General features: G+C 42.3%; 1 protein-coding gene across 2 annotated transcripts in view; it reads right to left on the bottom strand.

The window, feature by feature from the left end:
• LOC131191569 (cytochrome P450 1A1-like) overlaps positions 1-21869 on the bottom strand; it is a 79125-nt gene that overhangs the window by 10060 nt on the left and 47196 nt on the right. The window contains exons 1-2 of one of the 2 annotated variants that reach the window (XM_058169834.1): positions 3126-3222; positions 549-1377 (exon numbers count right to left, since the gene is read on the bottom strand). In XM_058169834.1, coding sequence (XP_058025817.1) covers positions 549-1364 — 816 coding nt within the window. In that variant the 5' untranslated portion in view covers positions 1365-1377; positions 3126-3222. Of the gene's footprint in view, positions 1-548; positions 1378-3125; positions 3223-21869 lie in introns of those variants that run through there. The other variant, XM_058169833.1, reaches the window with a different exon arrangement.

Below are 21869 nucleotides of genomic sequence, written 5' to 3'. Positions count from 1 at the left end.
ATGATGGAAACCAGAACTGCCACAATTGCCACCGTAAGTTGCCGCAGTCACATGCCTTTGCATTTTATGACGGCATTGCTTAACAACAGAGTTGCTGGTCCCAATTATTGTTGCTATGCGAGGACTACCTGTAGAATCTCTAAGCATAGGGTGGAAGTATAAGTGTCAAGGAATCGCATAGCAGGTGTTCAAATGAAGCCAGAGACACTGAAACAAATTTGTAGTTTTGTATAAATAATTATATTTAACGTCTATGGTCAGAGCAGACAAGATAGTCAGAACATCATGAGGTAAATCATCAAGTAAATCTCAGAACAGCATACAGAGCCCACAGAAGAAAAAAGGCGGGAAAAAGGGAAACTCACCCTTCTCACCCAGCAACCAATCATAACGTTGATTGCCACATGCAGGAACCCGCACTCTCCAAACAAACAACTACAACTGTGTGTTCTGGCCCATTATACACTTTACTGTCCAAGCTATTAAATTAAATATCTTAACAGTAAGCAATACAGAAACATTTTCAATTCCCACTGTTAAATGCTTACCTTATCATATGTGGCATAATGGTCTTCCACATGTTGTGCCACAAAGTTGTTGAACTTTCCATAAAACGCGCGGGCAACCATCGCAGCAGGAAGTGGAAGATAACGAAGGCACGGGATAAAGTCAGCAGGATTGAAGACACCTGAGGCTTTTATAAGATCGTGACTCATTTGGATCACACTCAGAAATTCTTCATCACTGTGGCTATACCTCTTGCCAAAACAGAGGGCACAGACCACATTAGCCACAGTGCAGGTTGTCACTGCAACGGGATCAAAACTCCCTTTCTTGGAGAGTTCTAAAAAAGTTTTCACCAGTTCGGATGCCTCAGCGCAAACATGCTCTTCTAGAAGACAAGAGCAAGTGGAGGACTTGGCTTCAGATTTGGCCAGTGATCTCAATGCCTTGGCAGCAACCTTTTTCTGCAGCTTCCAACTCTCTCCAAACTTCACCGAAAATGATAAGCTCTCACCATTAGCTAAAAAAGAAAAAGTGTGCATATCAGGTCGGCCTGCAAAACTTTCTCCGTCCCTCAGCAGGACATGTCTGGCAACATCCAGGCCATTAACAACCACAACAGGAACCCTTCCAAGCTGTATCTGAAACACATCTCCATATTTCTTCCTCATCTGATCGAAAAAAACGTAAGGATGATCTCCAAGCTGGAGAAGATTCCCCAAAATAGGAAGTGACCAAGGTCCTGGTGGGGATGGTTGTTTGTTCTTTGTTAACATCCGTATATAAATGAATAGTGACACCACAGTACATAAAGCAATCATAATCCCTGAAAAGGAATTTTCCTCAATTGCAAAACTCATTTTCAGAAAGGATCTGCAAAGGAAAATGCCAGGAATTGAACAAGCCATTGCTTAATTCTACCATGGTTTTGCACAAGTTACGATGTTTTGATTGATGTATCATGTTAAGCCACAAGCAGACTTGAAAACCACAGTGGATGGCTTTATAGCTTGCATTAAATCCAAAATCAACAAAAGACGCTTAGTCCAATGTGGCAACTCAACATTTGACATTAGAGGGCAAGCAAGGTCAACTCCTTGCAAAAGAAAATTTCAACCAGGAATGGAAAACAGGATAGAAGGGCATTAACATCAAGAAGAATTAATCTAAGAAGGTGTCCAGCTAAAGCAAAAACAGAACATAAAGCAACTATTTGGAGGAAAACACAAAGTAATTTTTTTTGCAACTAAAACACAATTTGCAATTGGATTTCAATTTAATCTGCATTTTCAAGGTGTCTTGAAAACTATGAAGATATGCACATAAGGCATTACGAGAATTAACCGCTTGCACAAATGGCAATATTTGAGCTGATCCAAACTTCAACATGTTAGATGTTTGTGCCTCTAAAACTAGAACTGTTTATTGACATCATTCCTTTCTTCTGATAGAAAATTCGTGAAAGACATTTTTGGCTTTTTTTCCTGGGAAACTTGGGAAAGATTAGGAGTGATTTTAAGACAGAAGAATTTTGGACAACATCCTGTTTGCAAAAGGCTTCACAACATAAACAATCTTTTAGATTTCCATCTCATATACAAGCAGCAGAAAATCTCCCTTCTAAAAAGAGCTGAAGAATGGAACTTCCTAGAATTTACATCCATCAAAATGTTTTCCTCTTGTGCTAATATGAAAGAATGGAAATAAAGTTGGCCATTTTCATAAACTCTGCTTACATTAAATTTTGAGGGGGACATGTTTGAAAGTAAAACAAATATACTATTTTCAAATGACTTTGCATTAGCTTTGCACTACCAACATTCGCAAGATTAAATTCAAAAGAGAAAAAGGAGCATTTTTAAGCCTGACTCAGGCTATTGCCATTATAAATATCGCTGGTGCCAGCCTAGCTAACATTACACAAGAATAGGACAGGAGTTTTGCTTTCTTTTCTTTCATTGTATTTTATTATTGCAAACCAAACTTCATTACTTTTATTACTATTATATACAAGCACAACATATCTCTAAGAATTGAAGAAGCTATTTTGGTTTCAAACCAAAAAGAAAAGAAGTCCAGTTACCATGACTCAGCTTCCAACTCTAAGTTCAATATATTTTCTAAAATACGATTTTAAAAGTAAACAGCGCCAGGACCTAGAATGCGTGTAGCTAGCTTGTCCTCATTCAGAAGACTTCTTCCAGTTCCAGCCCTTCACAAGTTCTTCGCTCACTCTTTCTCGGGTAATAAAAAGAAAACTCTACCTAGTCCTTTTTCATCCTCCTGATGAAAGACGAATCAAACGAAGCCAAACTATCTCGTCTTCCAAAAATCGAATGTTTGAAGCTTGGAAGAAGAGAGAGACTGGCGCGCCTGCCATCATCTGGGCAACCTGCAAAGCTGGAGGCGTGGAAGAGAAATCTCCTTTTTTTGATCGGATTTATCGAAAGAAATCCTTCTCCGTCCCCCTTTTTGTTTTGCCTTTCCTACCGACATGCGGTTCACCCCGGAGTCAAAAGCCTGGCGAGACACCGAGCAGAAGAGCCCAACCAGGAAAACCCCACGCGGGCACCGAGGAGCCCCGAGCCCGTCCTGCCCGAGGACTCCATCCCCAAACTCACGCAGCATCAAGGTACGAAAGCTGCCTTTCTCGGGGTTGCGCGATCGCCCCGCTTCTTTTGCGCTCGGCGAGGACTCAACGTCGTTTGCGCAACGCTTCCCGCGTGGGACTTTGCCCGCGGCGCCGCAGAACTACCCACCGGTGTGGCTTTCGGCGCCTCGCCGACTGTCGCCTTGCCCCTCCAAATTCCCGTTAGTGTGATTGCTGGCTGGACCCAGCCCGACTCGGCAAAAGTCCATCCTTGTGTAACAGTCGAAGTGACGCTGAAATTGGTTGCCGGGGTGGGCGATCGTATTCTTGAGCATGTGAAGAGAGATTTATCTTATTTGTAACCTGACTATCATTAAGTGTTGTATCATTAAGTGTTAAATTTGTACCCTATGACCATCATTAAGTGTTGTAAGTGTTGTACCTTGATGAAGGTATATTTTCTTTTATTTACACTGAGAGCATATGCACCATGACAAATTCTTTGTTGTGTCCAATCACACTTTGCCAATAAAAATTCTATTCTATTCTGTTCTATTCTATTCTATTCTATTCTATCTCTTCGTGGATGATGGTTAGGTCTTCTGGTAAGCTTTATGTAGTATGTATGTAAGTTAGTCTGGGAAGTCAAGAAACATCCTGAAATGACATGCCTATGTAGAGGAAAGGATGCCAGGGCCCGGAACCCTTTTTGCTCCTGTTTACTGTTTCATGTGAACAGATGATAAAAAAAATATTATGCTATCCCAGGACTGATAAAAAAATATATTATGCTATCCCAGGATGTCCTTCTGCAAGAAAAAAAAAAAACTATGATAGCCCAGTTCATGTCCCTAACTAAATGAATTCCTGAATTAATTACGGAGTTTAAGTTTAAAACAAAGGAAGTCTAGTTTGTTTGTTTTTACATTTATATCCCGCCCTTCTCCGAAGACTCAGGGCGGCTTACAGTGTATAAGGCAATAGTCTCATTCTATTTGTATATTTTTTACAAAGTCAACTTATTGCCCCCCCAACAATCTGGGTCCTCATTTTACCTACCTTATAAAGGATGGAAGGCTGAGTCAACCTTGGGCCGGGCTTGAACCTGCAGTAATTGCAGGCTACTGTGTTCTAATAACAGGCTCCTTACAGCCTGAGCTATTCCGGCCCTTAGTTGCCTTTTGAAGTGCACCTTTGGGACAACCATGACCTGGATGACTGAGAATCTCTATAGACAGAGTTTTAAAATGTTTTCCCTTCACTGTGCAAACACTGTGTGTTGCATCACCACTCCCAGCATTCTTCCCAGCAAGAAATATAGATGGGCAATACAAAATTGAGTCTAGAATATTTTGTGACCAAGAAAGTGAAGACTAGTTTCCAAGAAAATTGCTTCCCCGTGCCCCTCTTTTGTCAATTCTGTGCAGGTTAAAGGTTTTTCTGCTCTCCCGTAATTTCCAGATCCTTCAAATGTTGTTTGAAGGCTTCTGCTCTTCTGCCACTGAGAACCAGGATCAAAAATCTCAGACTCCCTCTGACCAGCTATAACTCTTCAGTAACAAAAAAATCCCTTTCGTTCATTCCACATTAAAGGAAATTAAACTAAATTACTGGTGCGCAGACACATTATATTCACATCTTTTACTTCACACTACATTAATTTGTTGGGCTGGCTGTAAAAGGGAAAAAAATCTTTATGCAGGAGGAACTGAAAAAACCTTCAAAGCATCTTTCCCCTTAAAAGACTTGATAGCCCAACTGTGATCTGGGAAGCAGAGTAGCAAAGATTTAGCAAGACAAATGTTAAAGGGCACTACACCTGGTTATAACTATGCTATAACTAGGATGAGGAGGAGGAGGAAGAGGGAGGGGGAGGAGGAGGAGGAGGAAGAGGAAGAAGAAGAAGAAAAAGAAGAAGGAGAAGGAGAAGGAGAAGAAGAAACAACCAAATCTAGTCTTAACAGCTGGCTGATTGTGCAACAAACCATAATAATAATGATGATGTTTGAAAGACCTGGCTTTGGGGAGAATGCTGGGCAAGATGGGGGGGGGGGAAAGAAGATGACCAGCAGCAAGATGGATTGAATCACAGTGGTGATGAGAGCACCATTGGAAGTCCTCATAGGCCAGGTTAGGGCACATCATCATGGAGAAAATCTATCTCTGTGGTTGCTAAGAATTGATATCAGCTAAATGGCACATACCCAATGAAATGAATCAATATACAACCAGAAGTATTTGAGTGGAGTGTTGCATAACTTGTGAAGATTTTCACAGCCAAGATAGCAATAGCAATAGCACTTAGACGACTTATATATCTCAGAGCCCGGGCCTTCGGTTGATGTTGTGCAATGCTCGGTCCGTGGTGAACAAAGCCCCCTTTGTTTGTGATCTTATTCAGGGGGGTTCCGCGGACCTTATAGGCATTACGGAGACCTGGTTGGGCACGGAAGGGGGTGTGCCCCTCGTGGAGATGTGCCCGCCGGGTTTCCGTGCATTCCATCAACCGAGGGCCCAGGGTAGGGGTGGTGGGGTGGCGGTTGTGATTAGAGAGAGTCTAGAGCCGAGGGAGACCACTGTGCCTCAGATTGCCGGGTGCGAATCCCTCTTTGTGAGATGGAGTCATAGGTGTCAGATGGGTTTGCTGATCGCGTACCTGGCTCCTTGCTACGTGACAGCTGCCCTGCCCGAGCTCCTGGAGGTGCTGGCCGGGGTGGCAGTTGAGACCCCCAGACTTTTAGTCATGGGGGACTTTAACTTGCCATCTCCCGGCCCGTCATCGACAGTGGCTCGGGAGTTCACGGCTTCCATGACGGCCTTGGACCTGACCCAGGTAATTGATGGCCCTACTCACATTGGGGTGGCACTCTGGACCTGATTTTCTCTCTGGTCAGTGGTTGAGAGATCTGGACTTAAAGGAAATAGTCACTGAACCTTTGTCATGGTCAGATCACTCTCTTCTTCGCCTGGACTTTCTGACCGCCATTCACCACCGCAGGGAGGCGGAGCCGATCGTTGGTTCCGTCCCAGGCGCCTGATGGACCGGATGGGTTCGGACGGAGCTTGGGCCATTTCCTGAGGTCTGGCTCACGGCTCGGCCGAGGAACTTGTTGCGGCCTGGGAGCGGGCGCGGCGGGGCCTTAGACCGAGTCGTGCCTTTGCGGCCTCTGACCCGGCGCGGGGCCCAACCGGCTCCTTGGTTCTCCGAGGAGCTGAGGGGATGAAGCGCGGAGAAGGCGCCTAGAGAGTTCCTGGAGGTCTAGCCGTTCGAAGCTGATCGGACACTAGTGAAGTCCTATACTAGGACTTACCTAGTGGCATTGAGAAGCGGCGTAGCTACGCCTCCTCCCTCATTGCATCGGCAGATAACCGCCCGGCCGCCCTGTTTCGGGTGACTCGCTCCCTCCTTCATCAGGGGGAGCGGGATGACCCGTTGCAGGGGCGGGCTGGGGAGTTTAACGGTTATCTATACGATAAAATCGTTCAACCGGGATGGTCTGGACCAAGATTGCGGTGATGCGGGTGAGACGCTCGAGGGTGGTCTTGGCGACATTATTTGGGATGAGTTTGACCCTGTGGCTCCCGAGGACATGGACAGGTTGCTGGGTAGGTTGAATGCCACCACGTGTTTACTGGACCCGTGCCCCTCCTGGCTGGTGCTGGCCACTCGGGAGGTGACACGAGGCTGGCTCAGGCGATTCGATCGCTTCTTTGGTGGAGGTGTCTTCCGGCCGCCTTGAAAGAGGCGGTGGTGAGGCCCTCCTTAAAGCCTTCCTGGACCCGGCTGTTTTAGGTAATTATCGTCCGGTCTCCAACCTTCGCGGCGAAGGTTGTAGAAATATGGTGGCATATCAGCTTCCCTTGCACCTGGATGAAACTGTCTATCTAGACCCGTTCCAGTCCGGTTTCCGACCGGTTACAGCACGGAGACGGCTTTGGTCGCGTTGGTAGATGATCTCTGGAGGGCCAGGGATAGGGGTTGTTCCTCTGCCCTGGTCCTATTAGACCTCTCAGCGGCTTTCGATACCATCGACCATGGTATCCTGCTGCGCGGTTGGGGGATTGGGAGTGGGAGGCACCGTTTATCGGTGGTTCTCCTCCTATCTCTCCGACCGTCGCAGTCGGTGTTGACAGGGGCAGAGGTCGTCCCGGGCGCCTCACTTGTGGGGTGCCGCGGGGTCGATCTCTCGCCCTTCTGTTTAACATCTACATGAAACCGCTGGGTGAGATCATCAGTGGTTTCGGTGTGAAGTATCAGCTGTATGCGGATGATACTCAGCTGTACACTCCACGAACCACCCCAACGGTTATCAAGTGCTGTCCCGGTGTCTGGAGGCCGTCGGGTCTGGATGGGAGAAACAGGCTCAAGCTCAATCCCGCCAAGACAGAGTGGCTGTGGATGCGGCATCCCGGTACAGTCAGCTAAATCAGCGGCTGAACATCGGTGGCGAGTCATTGGCCCCGATGGAGAGGGTCCGCAACTTAGGCGTCCTCCTGGATGAGCGGCTGTCTCTAGAAGAGCATTTGACGGCCGTCTCCAGGAGAGCGTTCTACCAGGTTCGCCTGGTACGCCAGTTGCGCCTTTCTGGACCGGGATGCCCTATCACGGTTACTCACGCACTCGTGACGTCTCGCCTGGATTACTGCAATGCTCTCTACATGGGGCTCCCCTTGAGGGGCATCCGGAGGCTACAGTTAGTCAGAATGCAGCTGCGCGGGTGATAGATGGAGCCCTCGTGGCTCCCATCTGACACCTATCCTGCGCAGACTGCACTGGCTTCCTGTGGCCTTCGGGTGCGCTTCAAGGTTTTGGTGACCACCTTTAAAGCGCTCCATGGCATTGGGCGGGTTATTACGGGAAAAAATATTATGCTATCCCAGGACTGATAAAAAAATATATTATGCTATCCCAGGATGTCCTTCTGCAAGAAAAAAAAAAACTATGATAGCCCAGTTCATGTCCCTAACTAAGTGAATTCCTGAATTAATTACGGAGTTTAAGTTTAAAACAAAGGAAGTCTAGTTTGTTTTTTTTTACATTTATATCCCGCCCTTCTCCGAAGACTCAGGGCGGCTTACAGTGTGTAAGCAAGGCAATAGTCTCATTCTATTTGTATATTTTTTACAAAGTCAACTTATTGCCCCCCCAACAATCTGGGTCCTCATTTTACCTACCTTATAAAGGATGGAAGGCTGAGTCAACCTTGGGCCGGGCTTGAACCTGCAGTAATTGCAGGCTACTGTGTTCTAATAACAGGCTCCTTACAGCCTGAGCTATTCCGGCCCTTAGTTGCCTTTTGAAGTGCACCTTTGGGACAACCATGACCTGGATGACTGAGAATCTCTATAGACGGAGTTTTAAAATGTTTTCCCTTCACTGTGCAAACACTGTGTGTTGCATCACCACTCCCAGCATTCTTCCCAGCAAGAAATATAGATGGGCAATACAAAATTGAGTCTAGAATATTTTGTGACCAAGAAAGTGAAGACTAGTTTCCAAGAAAATTGCTTCCCCGTGCCCCTCTTTTGTCAATTCTGTGCAGGTTAAAGGTTTTTCTGCTCTCCCGTAATTTCCAGATCCTTCAAATGTTGTTTGAAGGCTTCTGCTCTTCTGCCACTGAGAACCAGGATCAAAAATCTCAGTCTCCCTCTGACTAGCTGTAACTCTTCAGTAACAAAAAAATCCCTTTTGTTCATTCCACATTAAAGGAAATTAAACTAAATTACTGGTGCGCAGACACATTATATTCACATCTTTTACTTCACACTACATTAATTTGTTGGGCTGGCTGTAAAAGGGAAAAAAATCTTTATGCAGGAGGAACTGAAAAAACCTTCAAAGCATCTTTCCCCTTAAAAGACTTGCTAGCCCAACTGTGATCTGGGAAGCAGAGTAGCAAAGATTTAGCAAGACAAATGTTAAAGGGCACTACACCTGGTTATAACTATGCTATAACTAGGATAAGGAGGAGGAGGAAGAAGGAGGGGGAGGGGGAGCAGGAGGAGGAAGAGGAAGAGGAAGAAGTAAAAGAAAAAGAAAGAAGGAGGAGGAGGAGGAGGAGGAGGAAAAGGAGGAGGAGGAGGAGGAGGAGGAGGAGGAAGAGGAAGAGGAAGAGGAGAAGGAGAAGGAGAAGAAACAACCAAATCCAGTCTTAACAGCTGGCTGATTGTGCAACAAACCATAATAATAATGATGATCGGGCTTCGTACCTATGTTTGAAAGACCTGGCTTTGGGGAGAATGCTGGGAAAGATGGGGGGGAAAAAGAAGATGACCAGCAGCAAGATGGATTGAATCACAGTGGTGATGAGAGCACCATTGGAAGACCTCATAGGCCAGGTTAGGGCACATCATCATGGAGAAAATCTATCTCTGTGGTTGCTAAGAATTGATATCAGCTAAATAGCACATACCCAATGAAATGAATCAATATACAACCAGAAGTATTTGAATGGAGTGTTGCATAACTTGTGAAGATTTTCACAGCCAAGATAGCAATAGCAATAGCACTTAGACGACTTATATATCTCTTCATAGTGCTTTACAGCCCTCCGTAAGCGATTTACATTGCCCCCAATCTGGGTCCTCATTTTACCAACTTTGGAAGGATGGAAGGCTGAGTCAACCTCAAGCTGATGAAAATCGAGTTGCTGGCAGTGAGCAGTGAGTTAGCCTGTAATGCGGCATTCTAACCACTGCACCACCATGACTCTATCATGTTTATAAGTCCACCATGCATAATAAAACAACCCTTTATGTTTTTCACATTTGCAGCAGTGATTAGAAATGCCTTTATACATCTTAGACAGTTTCTTGGTATCATATACCAATGGTGTATCATTTTTTAAAAAATAGAGTTTTCCCCCAACTGCATTACTTCTATGTTTTATGGCATATAACAAACACCCTTTTTCTGCAACTAGGATATATGTTCATTAAATGGCTGAATCTCTTGGAACAACCAAACTGGCAGGACAGATGGTCAATAGCAATCCTAGCCTAACGTCTAGAGATCAATGGGTACATTTGATCTCTGGATTACATTTAATATTTAACAATATATTATGGACTCTACTATGAATAATGTATGTTTACATTAAACATCAATATCTCTGGTCAATGAGCATACAAAAACATTAAAACTGAGCTACTGATATCTTGAAGTGTTTTCATATTATTTGCCAGACCAATTGCCCAAGATTGGTTCTTGTTTCAGGACAAGTTATTGTGGAACAAACAATACAGAAAGATTTTCAAGAACCAAGAAAGGAAAATGGTGTTTGGAGTCACATTTTAATAAAAAACAATTATTATATAATAATATATAATAATGTTATTACAAAAGGCAGCTTTACTCGGAACAGCTTACATCCTGCGATGATACATTTATCATCATCAAATATCCACATCTGCCTATCCCAGTCCTTGAGAAAGACTTGAGCCATCCCATCCGGTCAAGTAGGGAGGGCATGCAGTGCATCCAATAGGTCAGGAGCTTCGACTAGGCAGATATAGAAGGAGGGCAGGGGTGAAATGCTCCCAGTTCGGACCAGATCCCCTGATCCGTTAGCAATGGCAGCGGGTGGTTCAGAGAACCGGTAGCAAAAATCCCTGCCCCCTACCCCCACCCCAGCTGAGCCGCGCAATCATCAGAGAGGGTTTTTTTTACTTTTAAAAGCATTTTTTCTTTGGCCGAAAAAATGCTTTTAAAAGTTTTAAAAAAGCAACTGATGATCGCGCGGCTCAGCTGAGATCGTCTGAACCCTTTAAAAGCATTTTTTCTACAACCTCTTTTGCCGAAGTTGAGTTGCCTGCTCACCAGAACTTGATCAATCAGGCAACTCAGCTGGGATCGTCAGAACCCTTTAAAAGCTTTTTTTCCTCTGGCGATCCCAGTTGAATTGCCTGATCATCACAGGCTTTTAAAGGCATTTTTTTTACAACCTCTTCGGCCAAAGACGTAGAAAAAATGCTTTTAAAAGTAAAAAAAAAAAAAAAGTTGGCCATGCCCACCCAGTCACATTACCCCACCACCACCAAGCCACGCCCACAGAACCGGTAGTAACAAATTTTATATTTCACCCTAATAGACGGCCTTCTTAGCTGCTGCTTAGGGAATATCTTATGCCCCCCCCAGGGAATATTTTATTCCCCCATCCTTATGTGAGCCCTGGCTTTGCCAATTAGCATTACATTGTTGTAAACTGCCCAGACTCCATTAGGTTTAGGAAATTAATAAATAAAATAGAACGAATAAATAAAATAAAATACCAGTCAAGCGGCAGAGCCAATGCAGCTGGATTCTACCATACTTTCAATATGATGACCTACCTCAGCCTTTCCAAACCTGGTGCCTTATCAAGGTGTGGGGCCAGAGTTCTTATCTAAGCAATTAAGAGTTTGGGAGATTAATGATCGAAACACAGCTGGATGGCTTACAAAGGCACAGATGAATTGCTGGCATTACTTTGTTCTTCTCAGTCTAGATAAATCAGCAGCTGTCTTGTCCAAAACAAGTTCTAATGCGACTCCGGTATTTCATGTAAAGGTCGCTTGGTCTATGTGCCCAAAGGTGGCTCAGGGTCAGTATTTCCTCCTTTTCTGCCCAGACAAACTATCACCAAATACAGAATTTTCTAGAAGATGGCCTAGAAAGAGAAAATCTTGATCAAAAGTAAGTCCAGGTAAAAAAAAAAAATGAGTGGCTGTCTGAAAAATAAAAATTAGATTTCAGGAATGATGCACAAAACAAACACATCCTTCTCAATGGAAAAAAATGATTTTAAATCTAATTATTTCATTGTTTATTTTCAGTGAAATGGTGATATTTTATATTTCATAGAGGTTGCATCATTATTTTACTTGATAAACAAATGAACATTTAATTATCAAAAGTAAACAATCTATTTACTTGTTCAATCCTAATGATACATATTTTACTAGAGAATATTTAGAATAGTAATTTTTATCAAGTTTGCTCCATTGTGTTTACTTGCTTTACTACATAAAAACTCATCCCCAAATAGTTCTTTATTTGGCCCATTTTATTATTAGAGAATAAGCACTCATTTGAGGATGTTATGGGACCACAGATTTTGAAGCCCCTGACAAATTTGCCTCCAGGTTTTTGTGACTGGGACTAGTATAGTAATTTTATATTTTAAATCACTGATATGTGTTTCTAGTATGTCCATATTCACCTGTTGGTGAACTACAGGTCCCAGCAGTGTCAGATATTGGTAGGAACTGTAAGTGAACAACATCTGGAAACCTACAAGTCTCCTTGCTTACTACCCACAAAAAATTCTCACCCTGAAAGTTTCTAACACTTTTTAGCCACCAGGAGGAGCAATTGAGATGCACTTCACTGTAGTATAGTCTTTTTTTCTTTTTTCCAGAATAGCAATTTTATCAGATTTGCTTTGTTGCATTTTCATTGACTTTGCAGTTAAAAAACTAGTTGAAAAATAGTTTCTCTATTCCATTTTGAGTGTTGGTGAACAATCATTGTTCCTGCCTTTCTGCTTCTTTAGTTCATTTTTTTCTTTTGTCAGCCCATTTTTATTCTTCATTGCCCATATCTATACCTGTGGAGTACGGATTTCATTTATTACACACAACACTTGTCTTAAATAAAGAAATGACCACCCTGTAGGATGAAATACAATGCATGGATAGTCCTCATTTAGCAACCACAATTGGGACTGACAATTCAGTTGTTAGGCAACATAGTTTTTAAGTGAGAAATCACGTGACTGTGTTGTATGATTTTACTGCTGGCTTCTCCTTAGACTCTGTTTGTTGGGCGTCAACCATGAAACACACAAGTGATAATCATGTGACTGTGGGACAGTCATAAATACCTACTGGTTACATAGGGTATAAATCTCAATCACATGGAATGCTGCAATGCTGCAATGGTCATAAGTGTGAGACTGACCGTAAAGTTACTTTTTTTCAGAACTGTGGTAACTTTGAACAGTCTGTAAATGGGACAGTTGTTAAGCAAGGATTACCTGTATGGCTCCTGCAAATGATGAAATGTCTAATGTGCTCTTTGCCCTTTCTGCAGGTATACATATCTGATCCATTTTTAGTGTTTAGCTCAATTTCCATTCTGAATTTCTAGATCTTTTACAAGAAATTCCTAAACCAGTTACTTATTAGCTGAATATGTACAGTAGCTGTCTTTGCATCAAATAATGTTCAAATTAGCTTGCATCAAAAATGCCATAAATAAAGCATCAGTAAAGTACATATCAAAATTCATAACAATAAGACAGAATATATCAATAAAAATATAAAACAGCCAACCAACTAACCATGTGTTAGCAAACTTTCCCACTTACTACAGCCAATGACCACTGATCACTGTATATATTACAGGTGTTGCAAGACTAATATACTGAAATGTACAAGAAGATCACAAATGAAGCTAATGGGTTTGCTGTATAGGTTAGATATATCTGGGGCTCTGTTTTTCTATTTATTGTTATATTCCTCAACTGCTTTATCTCTAGTTCCTCTATCCATATTTGTTCAGAAATTTACGAGCCAGCCTGTTAGGATTGACTCACTCACTCATGTTTGGTCCTAGATGTGTATATCTCCTGTGAAATGCAGATGTTTAAATGTATTCTTTCTCCCAAGTATTATATAGTTTTTGCTGATGTTAATATTCCTTTGGTCTATAGTTATGTTTAATTAGTTATAGCTAATAAATAAAAGAAATAGTCCATTAGAACATAACCATATACCTCTAATGGTGAGCTTCTGAAAGTTTTCTTCATCTTTCTTGTGTATGCAAATAAAAAAAATTGGGTTGCAGAAGTTACTACTGATACTCCGAAATTAGAGTAAACTTAGAATTGGCTAGATAATAGAGAGAACAAAATCATGCTAAAACTCCTATTTGTACTGGTATTGGTATTACTATTGGTACTAATTTATGAAAGGTTACCTATTATCTCCAACTTCTACATCAATATAGTTAATGATTAAGATGCTGGGTTTGAAGTAGTGAGAGCCATAATCAAGTCCTACTCAATCACAGGCTTCAAAAGGCCAATCATTTTCTATCATCCAACCTATCTCACAATGTTGTTGCAAAGATAAAATAAGTGAACCTCCATCCCTATCCTAAGTTCTCAATTGGATACAAATATACTAAATGTGTCTCTACACCTAATCACTAATATTTTAATTGTACTGCTTTGTATACATTGATATAGTCCATTGATTTCAATGGAACTTTCTGGTACTTTCTTGTCCATTCTTCTACTATAATTGCTCCCAAAAAGGGGTTCATCTCTCCCAATAGATCACAATAAATCAAAGATTACTTTCATCTAACACTAAAGTGAAAAGTTTAACAGGACTATAGCTCAAAGTATAATATAATTCTTTGCTGCTCCTTCTCATTTTGTTGCTGCGTAAAAAAAAAATTGGAAGTATTTTTGACCTGTCACATACTACTTGTAAATCTTGCCTTCTCTTCAGGAAAAAGTGAATACTTAAGTCTTATGCCAAAATGAAAGAACCCAGTGCTGGGTTCTTTCATCAGAACATCAGTGTCCTTCCATGAGTTGGTAGAAATGGATTGCTGTAGATCAGGGGTGTCAAACTCACCGCATCGCATGACATTTCGGGACTTTTCCCCCCTTTGTTAAACTGAGCATGGGCATGGCCAGCGCATGACGCATCTAGCCCACGGGCCAGGAGTTTGACAGCCCTGATGTAGATGTATTGCTGAAAACCTCCCTGTATTATTGACCGGGAGGATAGCAACTTCCACGTCAACTACGCTCGATCTGAAATCCTTGGGGCTATCAGAATTCCTGTGGATTTTGTTAGCTCCCCACACTCACAAAAAAATTATGCAGGATGTCTTTGGGGATTTGGGGACCTTCACCTGATTGTGCATCTTAGGTTTCTCATTCCCCACTACAAAGTTCCTTGGTATGTCTGAGTTAAAGATTATCAAGGAAAGTGGAAAATATTTGACTCTTGATAGAGGAACAGTCATGCTTTGCCCTCTTTTTATAAGGCAGCTTTTGAAATGAGATGTATCTTACTTAATCAATATACTGGAATACAAATAATACCTGGATTTGTATAACTGCTGATTAGTGTCCAGAGGTACCTTTAAAAATAAGTTACTTTGAACCAGTATTAATCATTACTAAAAGAGGCATCTGTTTCAGGATCTTCAGTTTCTGTTATCTTTCATGGATGCTATGATATCTCCAATTCCTTATTTATTTTTCCTTTTTCAACACTACAGATCTTGATGACTTTTTCAAAACTAAAGGTCTTGAGTTAATAATAATTATTATTATTATTATTTGCAAAATACAGAAAAATTAGTTTTAATTGTTACAGACAAGATTGCCTAAACTGCTAAAGGCTTCTCAGGTTCATTTACAATGGTGAAATTGTAAATTTCTACAGAAATTTCTGTAGTGATCTCTACAACATTTTGTGATATGGCACAAAAAGATTTAGTAGAACTTTTAGCAAGCCTAATAAAGGGGAATGTGTCATGCATGAATAAGTAAAGTAGTAGATCTAATGCAAATATATACTTAGGGAAATATGCTTAGAACAATGACTGATTATGCCATATTAGAGATTTTGAGATGGTGTCCATCTGTCTAGACAGTGATGGCTAATCTTTTTTGCCGTTGCATGCCAAAAGTGGGGGGAGCGTGGGGAGGTCACCTGTGTGGCCACACCCATAATTCAATGCACCACACACCCCATGCATGCGTGTGCTACCCCCCCCACGGTCCCCCTGCTTTTGGCACATGATGGCCCGGTGAGCCTGGTAAGCCCATTTTTCACCCTCCTTAGGCTCCAGAGGCTTTTGGGAGCCTGGGGAGGGCAAAAACGGGCTCCCCCCCAGGAGGCCCTTTGGAGGCCAGAAACAGCCCATTTCCCAACTTCCAGTGGGCCCAGAAGACCCAAAAATCAACTGGCCAGCATGCGAATGCACACTGGAGCTGAGCTAGGGCAACGTTTGCATGCTCGCAGATATGGCTCCACGTGCCATCTGTGGCACATGTGCCATGGCTTCGCCATCACAGGCCTAGGATGTTGGTGAGATGACTTTTGTGTCTTCGGCTCCCGAGCCTGGCCTCTTGGCAGAGAGTGATTCAAGAGTGAGGGGGAAGAGCTGACAGGGCTTCCCTCTGCAGGACCTTCCTCTCTGGCTCTGCTCCAGCTTCCAGAAGCAAGTCAGGTGGAGGAGATGATGAGGCCTCTTTCTCCCGCACCTTCCCCCTCCAAGACAACATCTCAAGACTCAGCTGCTGACAATCAGTCCTGGTTAAATCCCAGGCATCGCAGAAAGGAGAGGCGGGAACAACAAAAGAAGGGGGGGGCAGGCCTAGAGAGTGCTGAGTCACAGAGCCACACCCCACAGGGTATAAAAGCAGGAGAAGCTGCTCTATAGCTTCTTGTGACAGACAAAAACTGACTCTTGGAAATTTTGGCTGCAATATTTCGAGACTAAGAATTTGGCTTCTGGATTTCTGTTTATTTCTGAACTCTTAGTTGCTCCAATGAACTGCAATTACGCTGACTTCTGAGGAGATAAGAGAACTTGGCAGGCAATTGCAGGTTCGTTGCCAGAACTGATATCTGTCGTAGGAATAAATTGCTGGCAAATATAGTCAGTTCACATGTCTTCTTGGTTGTGGTTGGAGGGGACAGAACAATGACTTTTAGGCTCCCACTAACTTATACTCACTTTCGGTGAGGCAATAACTGAGATGTCAAATGAATTAAACACTGTTTACTGCTTAATCATTTGTTTAATTTACTAATGTTAGTTTGCTAATTTATCAATAGAAGTGTATTCATGACCAATTCCACATGGAGAAACCACCAGTTCTTTAGCCTTGCTGGAAAATGGGTATATATTTTTTCTTTCTGGTTTCAATTCAGCCTTTTCAAAAAAAAAATTCTTATTTTAAGAGAAAATATGGCAGTTCTAAAAACAGCATGCCTTTTAGAGTTATCTGGCTGTTAGAGGAATGAGGAATTCTGAATGCAGTGGATCCAAAGTCTCATTTGCCAAGTCAAAAAGTTCCTTGTTTTTGTTGTGGCATGCTACCATGGACAGCATAGTGAAATCTTGGTGCTTTCCATGTACAATTGGATGCTTCCAGTAGTAGCTTCTTCACTGTTTTAAATTAATTGATTGATGATGTATGATCAAGTCAGTGTCAACTCTTAGTGACCACCTAAACCAGGGGTGTCAAACTGGCAGCATGTGGGCTGGATGCATCATGCACAGGCCATGCCCACCCCAGCTTCACGTATTGGAAAAACGTCACAAAACATCATGTGACGGCAACATGACGTGGTGAGTTTGACACTCGTGACCTAGATTGATTTTCACTTTGGGTTACTCCCTCCAAAATGAAAAAAAAAATGGATGGCAAAACTTTTAAGAATGCCTGCTAGTTTTAATAGAATATGCTTGCATTGTAAGATGACAGAACTATAAATAGTGCTTTGCAGCACATCAATTCCACTAGGGATTCTATAAAATATATACTCTACAGGCCTTTCATATCCGTTCTGGGCTAGAGTTGCTAGTTTAGAGACATATACAGGCATGGATCAACATTTACCCAGCATGTTTAGATAATACATTAAATAATGAATTGCTTGAGGCAGTCAAATTATAGATATGTATGCGAGGAATCAAAACCACTAGCACACAATTTACTGTATTCTTTAAGCAACTGTTTATCAAGAAAGAATAGAATTTAAATTTAAGAGTTTTTGAGATATACAAGGAAAAACAAAATAATAGTTGAAGTTGCTGATATGTTATAGTTCAGCAGCCTTTGCCAAATAACTAAATCAAATAGAGACAGCAATATTAACACTGATTAATATTAATGAATCATTCTGAAAAAGCTTTTCTAGATAAGACATCAGTCTCTATTTGCTAGGATATTCACTGAGTTTGAAAGAAATGCACTGCTTAATTAATAGTTAAGTAATTCTTAACTATTAGCACCCCTGTTTACATAGGGAAAATAGATCTTAATGTAGAATGGATCACAGACTTATGCTAAAAGTCATATTTCACTGCTCTCTTCTTTAGTAAAGATATCTTATGATGATATATCGACACCATTATTATCATGAATCAGTGTTATCTCTTCAACCAGCAAATGACATAGATTTTATAATTAGTATTTTTTAATGATAGATGATAATGACTGTAGACTTTTTGATTGACCAAAATATTTCCTCTCATTTTCACCTCAAATGTGGATACATTTTCTAGTCAGTTTGATTCTATTGAATCAAAACTTTTTAAGATTGGATTATTATTTTTAATTTATGTGTCTTCAACACTATTTCAGTATATTCAAACTCATAACATACATAAAATCATAGTCTAGTTAATTTATAAAAATAAGTCTAATAAAATAGTGTACCATCTGAATCTTGGTTACTTTCATTCTTCTTTATTGATGTTAGCTTTATAAAAAAATCTTTTTTATAAAGCTAACATCGATAAAGAAGAATGAAATAATTTTGAGATATCACAATATTTTGAATTATTATGGCTAGTTCCTTGACTTTTGATAGGAAAGCATAAAATGTTTACATTTGTTATCATACTGCTTTTACATGCATCAAATAGTTACCAAAAAAATAATGAGAGTTAATTGAAAAATTTATTTATTTATTTATTTGATTTGATTTTTATACCGCCCTTCTCCCAAAGGACTCAGGGCGGTGTACAGGCAAAAGTAAAAAACGAACAATACAATATACAATTTAAAATGCAAGTTAAAAAACTTATTATAATCAGCCTAAGAACTTTAAAATATACAAAAACTAAAACCCCAATTTAAAATTAATAATAAGAAATTTAAAATCGATAAAACTTAAGCCAGCCCTGCGTGAATAAAAAGATGTGTCTTCAGTTCACGGAGAAAGGTCCGAAGGTCCGGTATTTGGCGTAAACCCGGGGGAAGCTCGTTCCAGAGTGTGGGAGCCCCCACAGAGAAGGACCTTCCCCTGGGGGCCGCCAGCCGACATTGCTTGGCGGACGGCACCCTGAGAAGTCCCTCTCTGTGAGAGCGTACGGGTCAGTGGGAGGCATGCGGTAACAGCAGGTGGTCCCGTAAGTACCCAGGCCCTAAGCCATGGAGCGCTTTAAAGGTAGTAACCAAAACCTTAAAGTGCACTCGGAAGGCCACAGGTAGCCAGTGCAGTCTGCGCAGGAGCGGTGTTACGTGGGAGCTACGGCGAGCTCCTCTATCACCAGCGCAGCTGCATTCTGGACTAACTGAAGCCTCCGAGTGCACCTCAAGGAGCCCCATGTGAGAGCATTACAATAATCAGCGAGAGGTAGCAGCGCGCAGTGACTGTGCACAAGGCATCCCGATCAAGGAAGGGGCGCAACTGCCGAACCAGGCGAACCTGGTGGAAGGCCCTCCTGGAGACGGCCGTCAAATGATCTTCAAACGACAGCCGTTCATCCAGGAGGACACCTAAGTTGCGCACCCTATCCTTTGGGGCCAGTAACTCGCCTCCAACTGTCAGCCGCGGCTGCAGCTGACTGAATCAGGATGCCGGCATCCACAGCCACTCCGTCTTGGAGGGATTAAGCTTGAGCCTGTTTCTACCCATCCAGACCCGTACGGCCTCCAAACACCGGGACAACACTTCAACAACTTCATTGGGGTGGCCCGGGGTGGAAAAGTACAGCTGGGTGTCATCAGCGTACTGCTGGTATCTCACCCCGAAGCCACTGATGATCTCGCCCAACGGCTTCATATAGATGTTGAACAGAAGGGGCGAGAGGATCGACCCCTGCGGCACCCCACAAGTGAGGCACCTCGCGGTCGACCTCTGCCCCCCTGTCAACACCGTCTGCGACCGGTCGGAGAGATAGGAGGAGAACCACTGATACACGGTGCCCCCCACTCCCAATCCCCCCAACCGGCGCAGCAAGATACCATGGTCGATGGTATCAAAAGCCGCTGAGAGATCTAATAGGACCAGGGCAGAGGAATAACCCCTGCCCCTGGCCCTCCAGAGATCATCCACCAATGCGACCAAAGCTGTCTCCGTGCAAAACTAAAAACCTTTTGGCGTGGGGCATGACTGGCTCCAATCAATAGTTTATATAAAGCGGTTCCAACAGCGATTCGGCAATATCGAAGACTTCTGGCCCACAGTGGCTCAGGAAGTAAGCGAGCTTCCGATTATCCGATACTCCTTGCAGTTCGTTAGCTTCAAGGAAACACTCGAAACGAGCCATGTACGACCCCCATTTCTCCTTGGCTGGGTCGAATGGCGCTGGCGGCGTATAGCTAGACATCGCTATGTATCCGCTCTTGCTACTGGCTGGGGTTGAAACTAAGTTGCTCCTTCAGCTCTTTTCCTGATCTCACTGCCTTCAATATCCCACCTTCGTCGCCAATGTTAAGTTCGGGCAATGAAGAGGCAGGAGACGATACAAGTGACAACAGCTCTTTAGTTTATTGTGATCCCAGCAAAAACCAACAGGCAAAAACCCCTCTTTAAATAGTAATTTGGCTGAGGCATCAGCCAATCAGCAACATGCATTTTCCCACCCAAATTTCCCTCCTAAAATTCAAATACATTACAGTACTGGTATTGGTATTACTATTGGTACTAATTTATGAAAGGTTACCTATTATCTCCAACTTCTACACCAATATAGTTAATGATTAAGATGCTGGGTTTGAAGTAGTGAGAGCCATAATCAAGTCCTACTCAATCACAGGCTTCAAAAGGCCAATCATTTTCTATCAGTCCAACCTATCTCACAATGTTGTTGCAAAGATAAAATAAGTGAACCTCCATCCCTATCCTAAGTTCTCAATTGGATACAAATATATTAAATGTGTCTCTACACCTAATCATTAATATTTTAATTGTACTGCTTTGTATACATTGATATAGTCCATTGATTTCAATGGAACTTTCTGGTACTTTCTTGTCCATTCTTCTACTGTAATTGCTCCCAAAAAGGGCTTCATCTCTCCCAATAGATCACAATAAATCAACGATTACTTTCATCTCACACTAAAGTGAAAAGTTTAACAGGACTATAGCTCAAAGTATAATATAATTCTTTGCTGCTCTTTCTCATTTTGTTGCTGCGTAAAAAAAAAAATGGAAGTATTTTTGACCTGTCACATACTATTTGTAAATCCTGCATTCCGTATGCCTTCCATTCAGGAAAAAGTGAGTACTTAAGTCTTATGTCGAAATGAAAGAACCCAGTGCTGGGTTCTTTCATCAGAACATCAGTGTCCTTCCATGAGTTGATAGAAATGGATTGCTGTAGATCAGGGGTGTCAAACTCACGGCGTCACATGACATTTCGGGACTTTTCCCCCCTTTGCTAAACTGGGCATGGGCATGGCGAGCGCATGACGCATCCATCCCACGGGTCAGGAGTTTGACAGCCCTGATGTAGATGTATTGCTGAAGACCTCCCTGTATTATTGACCGGGAGGATAGCAACTTCCATGTCAACTACGCTCGATCTGAAATCCTTGGGGCTATCAGAATTCCTGTGGATTTTGTTAGCTCCCCACACTCACAAAAAAACTATGCAAGATGTCTTTGGGGATTTGGGGACCTTCACCTGATTGTGCATCTTAGGTTTCTCATTCCCCACTACAAAGTTCCTTGGTATGTCTGAGTTAAAGATTATCAAGGAAAGTGGAAAATATTTGACTCTTGATAGAGGAACAGTCATGCT

Source organism: Ahaetulla prasina, chromosome 2 (assembly GCF_028640845.1).
Source record: "Ahaetulla prasina isolate Xishuangbanna chromosome 2, ASM2864084v1, whole genome shotgun sequence".
Lineage (NCBI taxonomy): Eukaryota > Metazoa > Chordata > Lepidosauria > Squamata > Colubridae > Ahaetulla > Ahaetulla prasina.
This window is presented reverse-complemented; position numbering and strand designations above follow the sequence as displayed.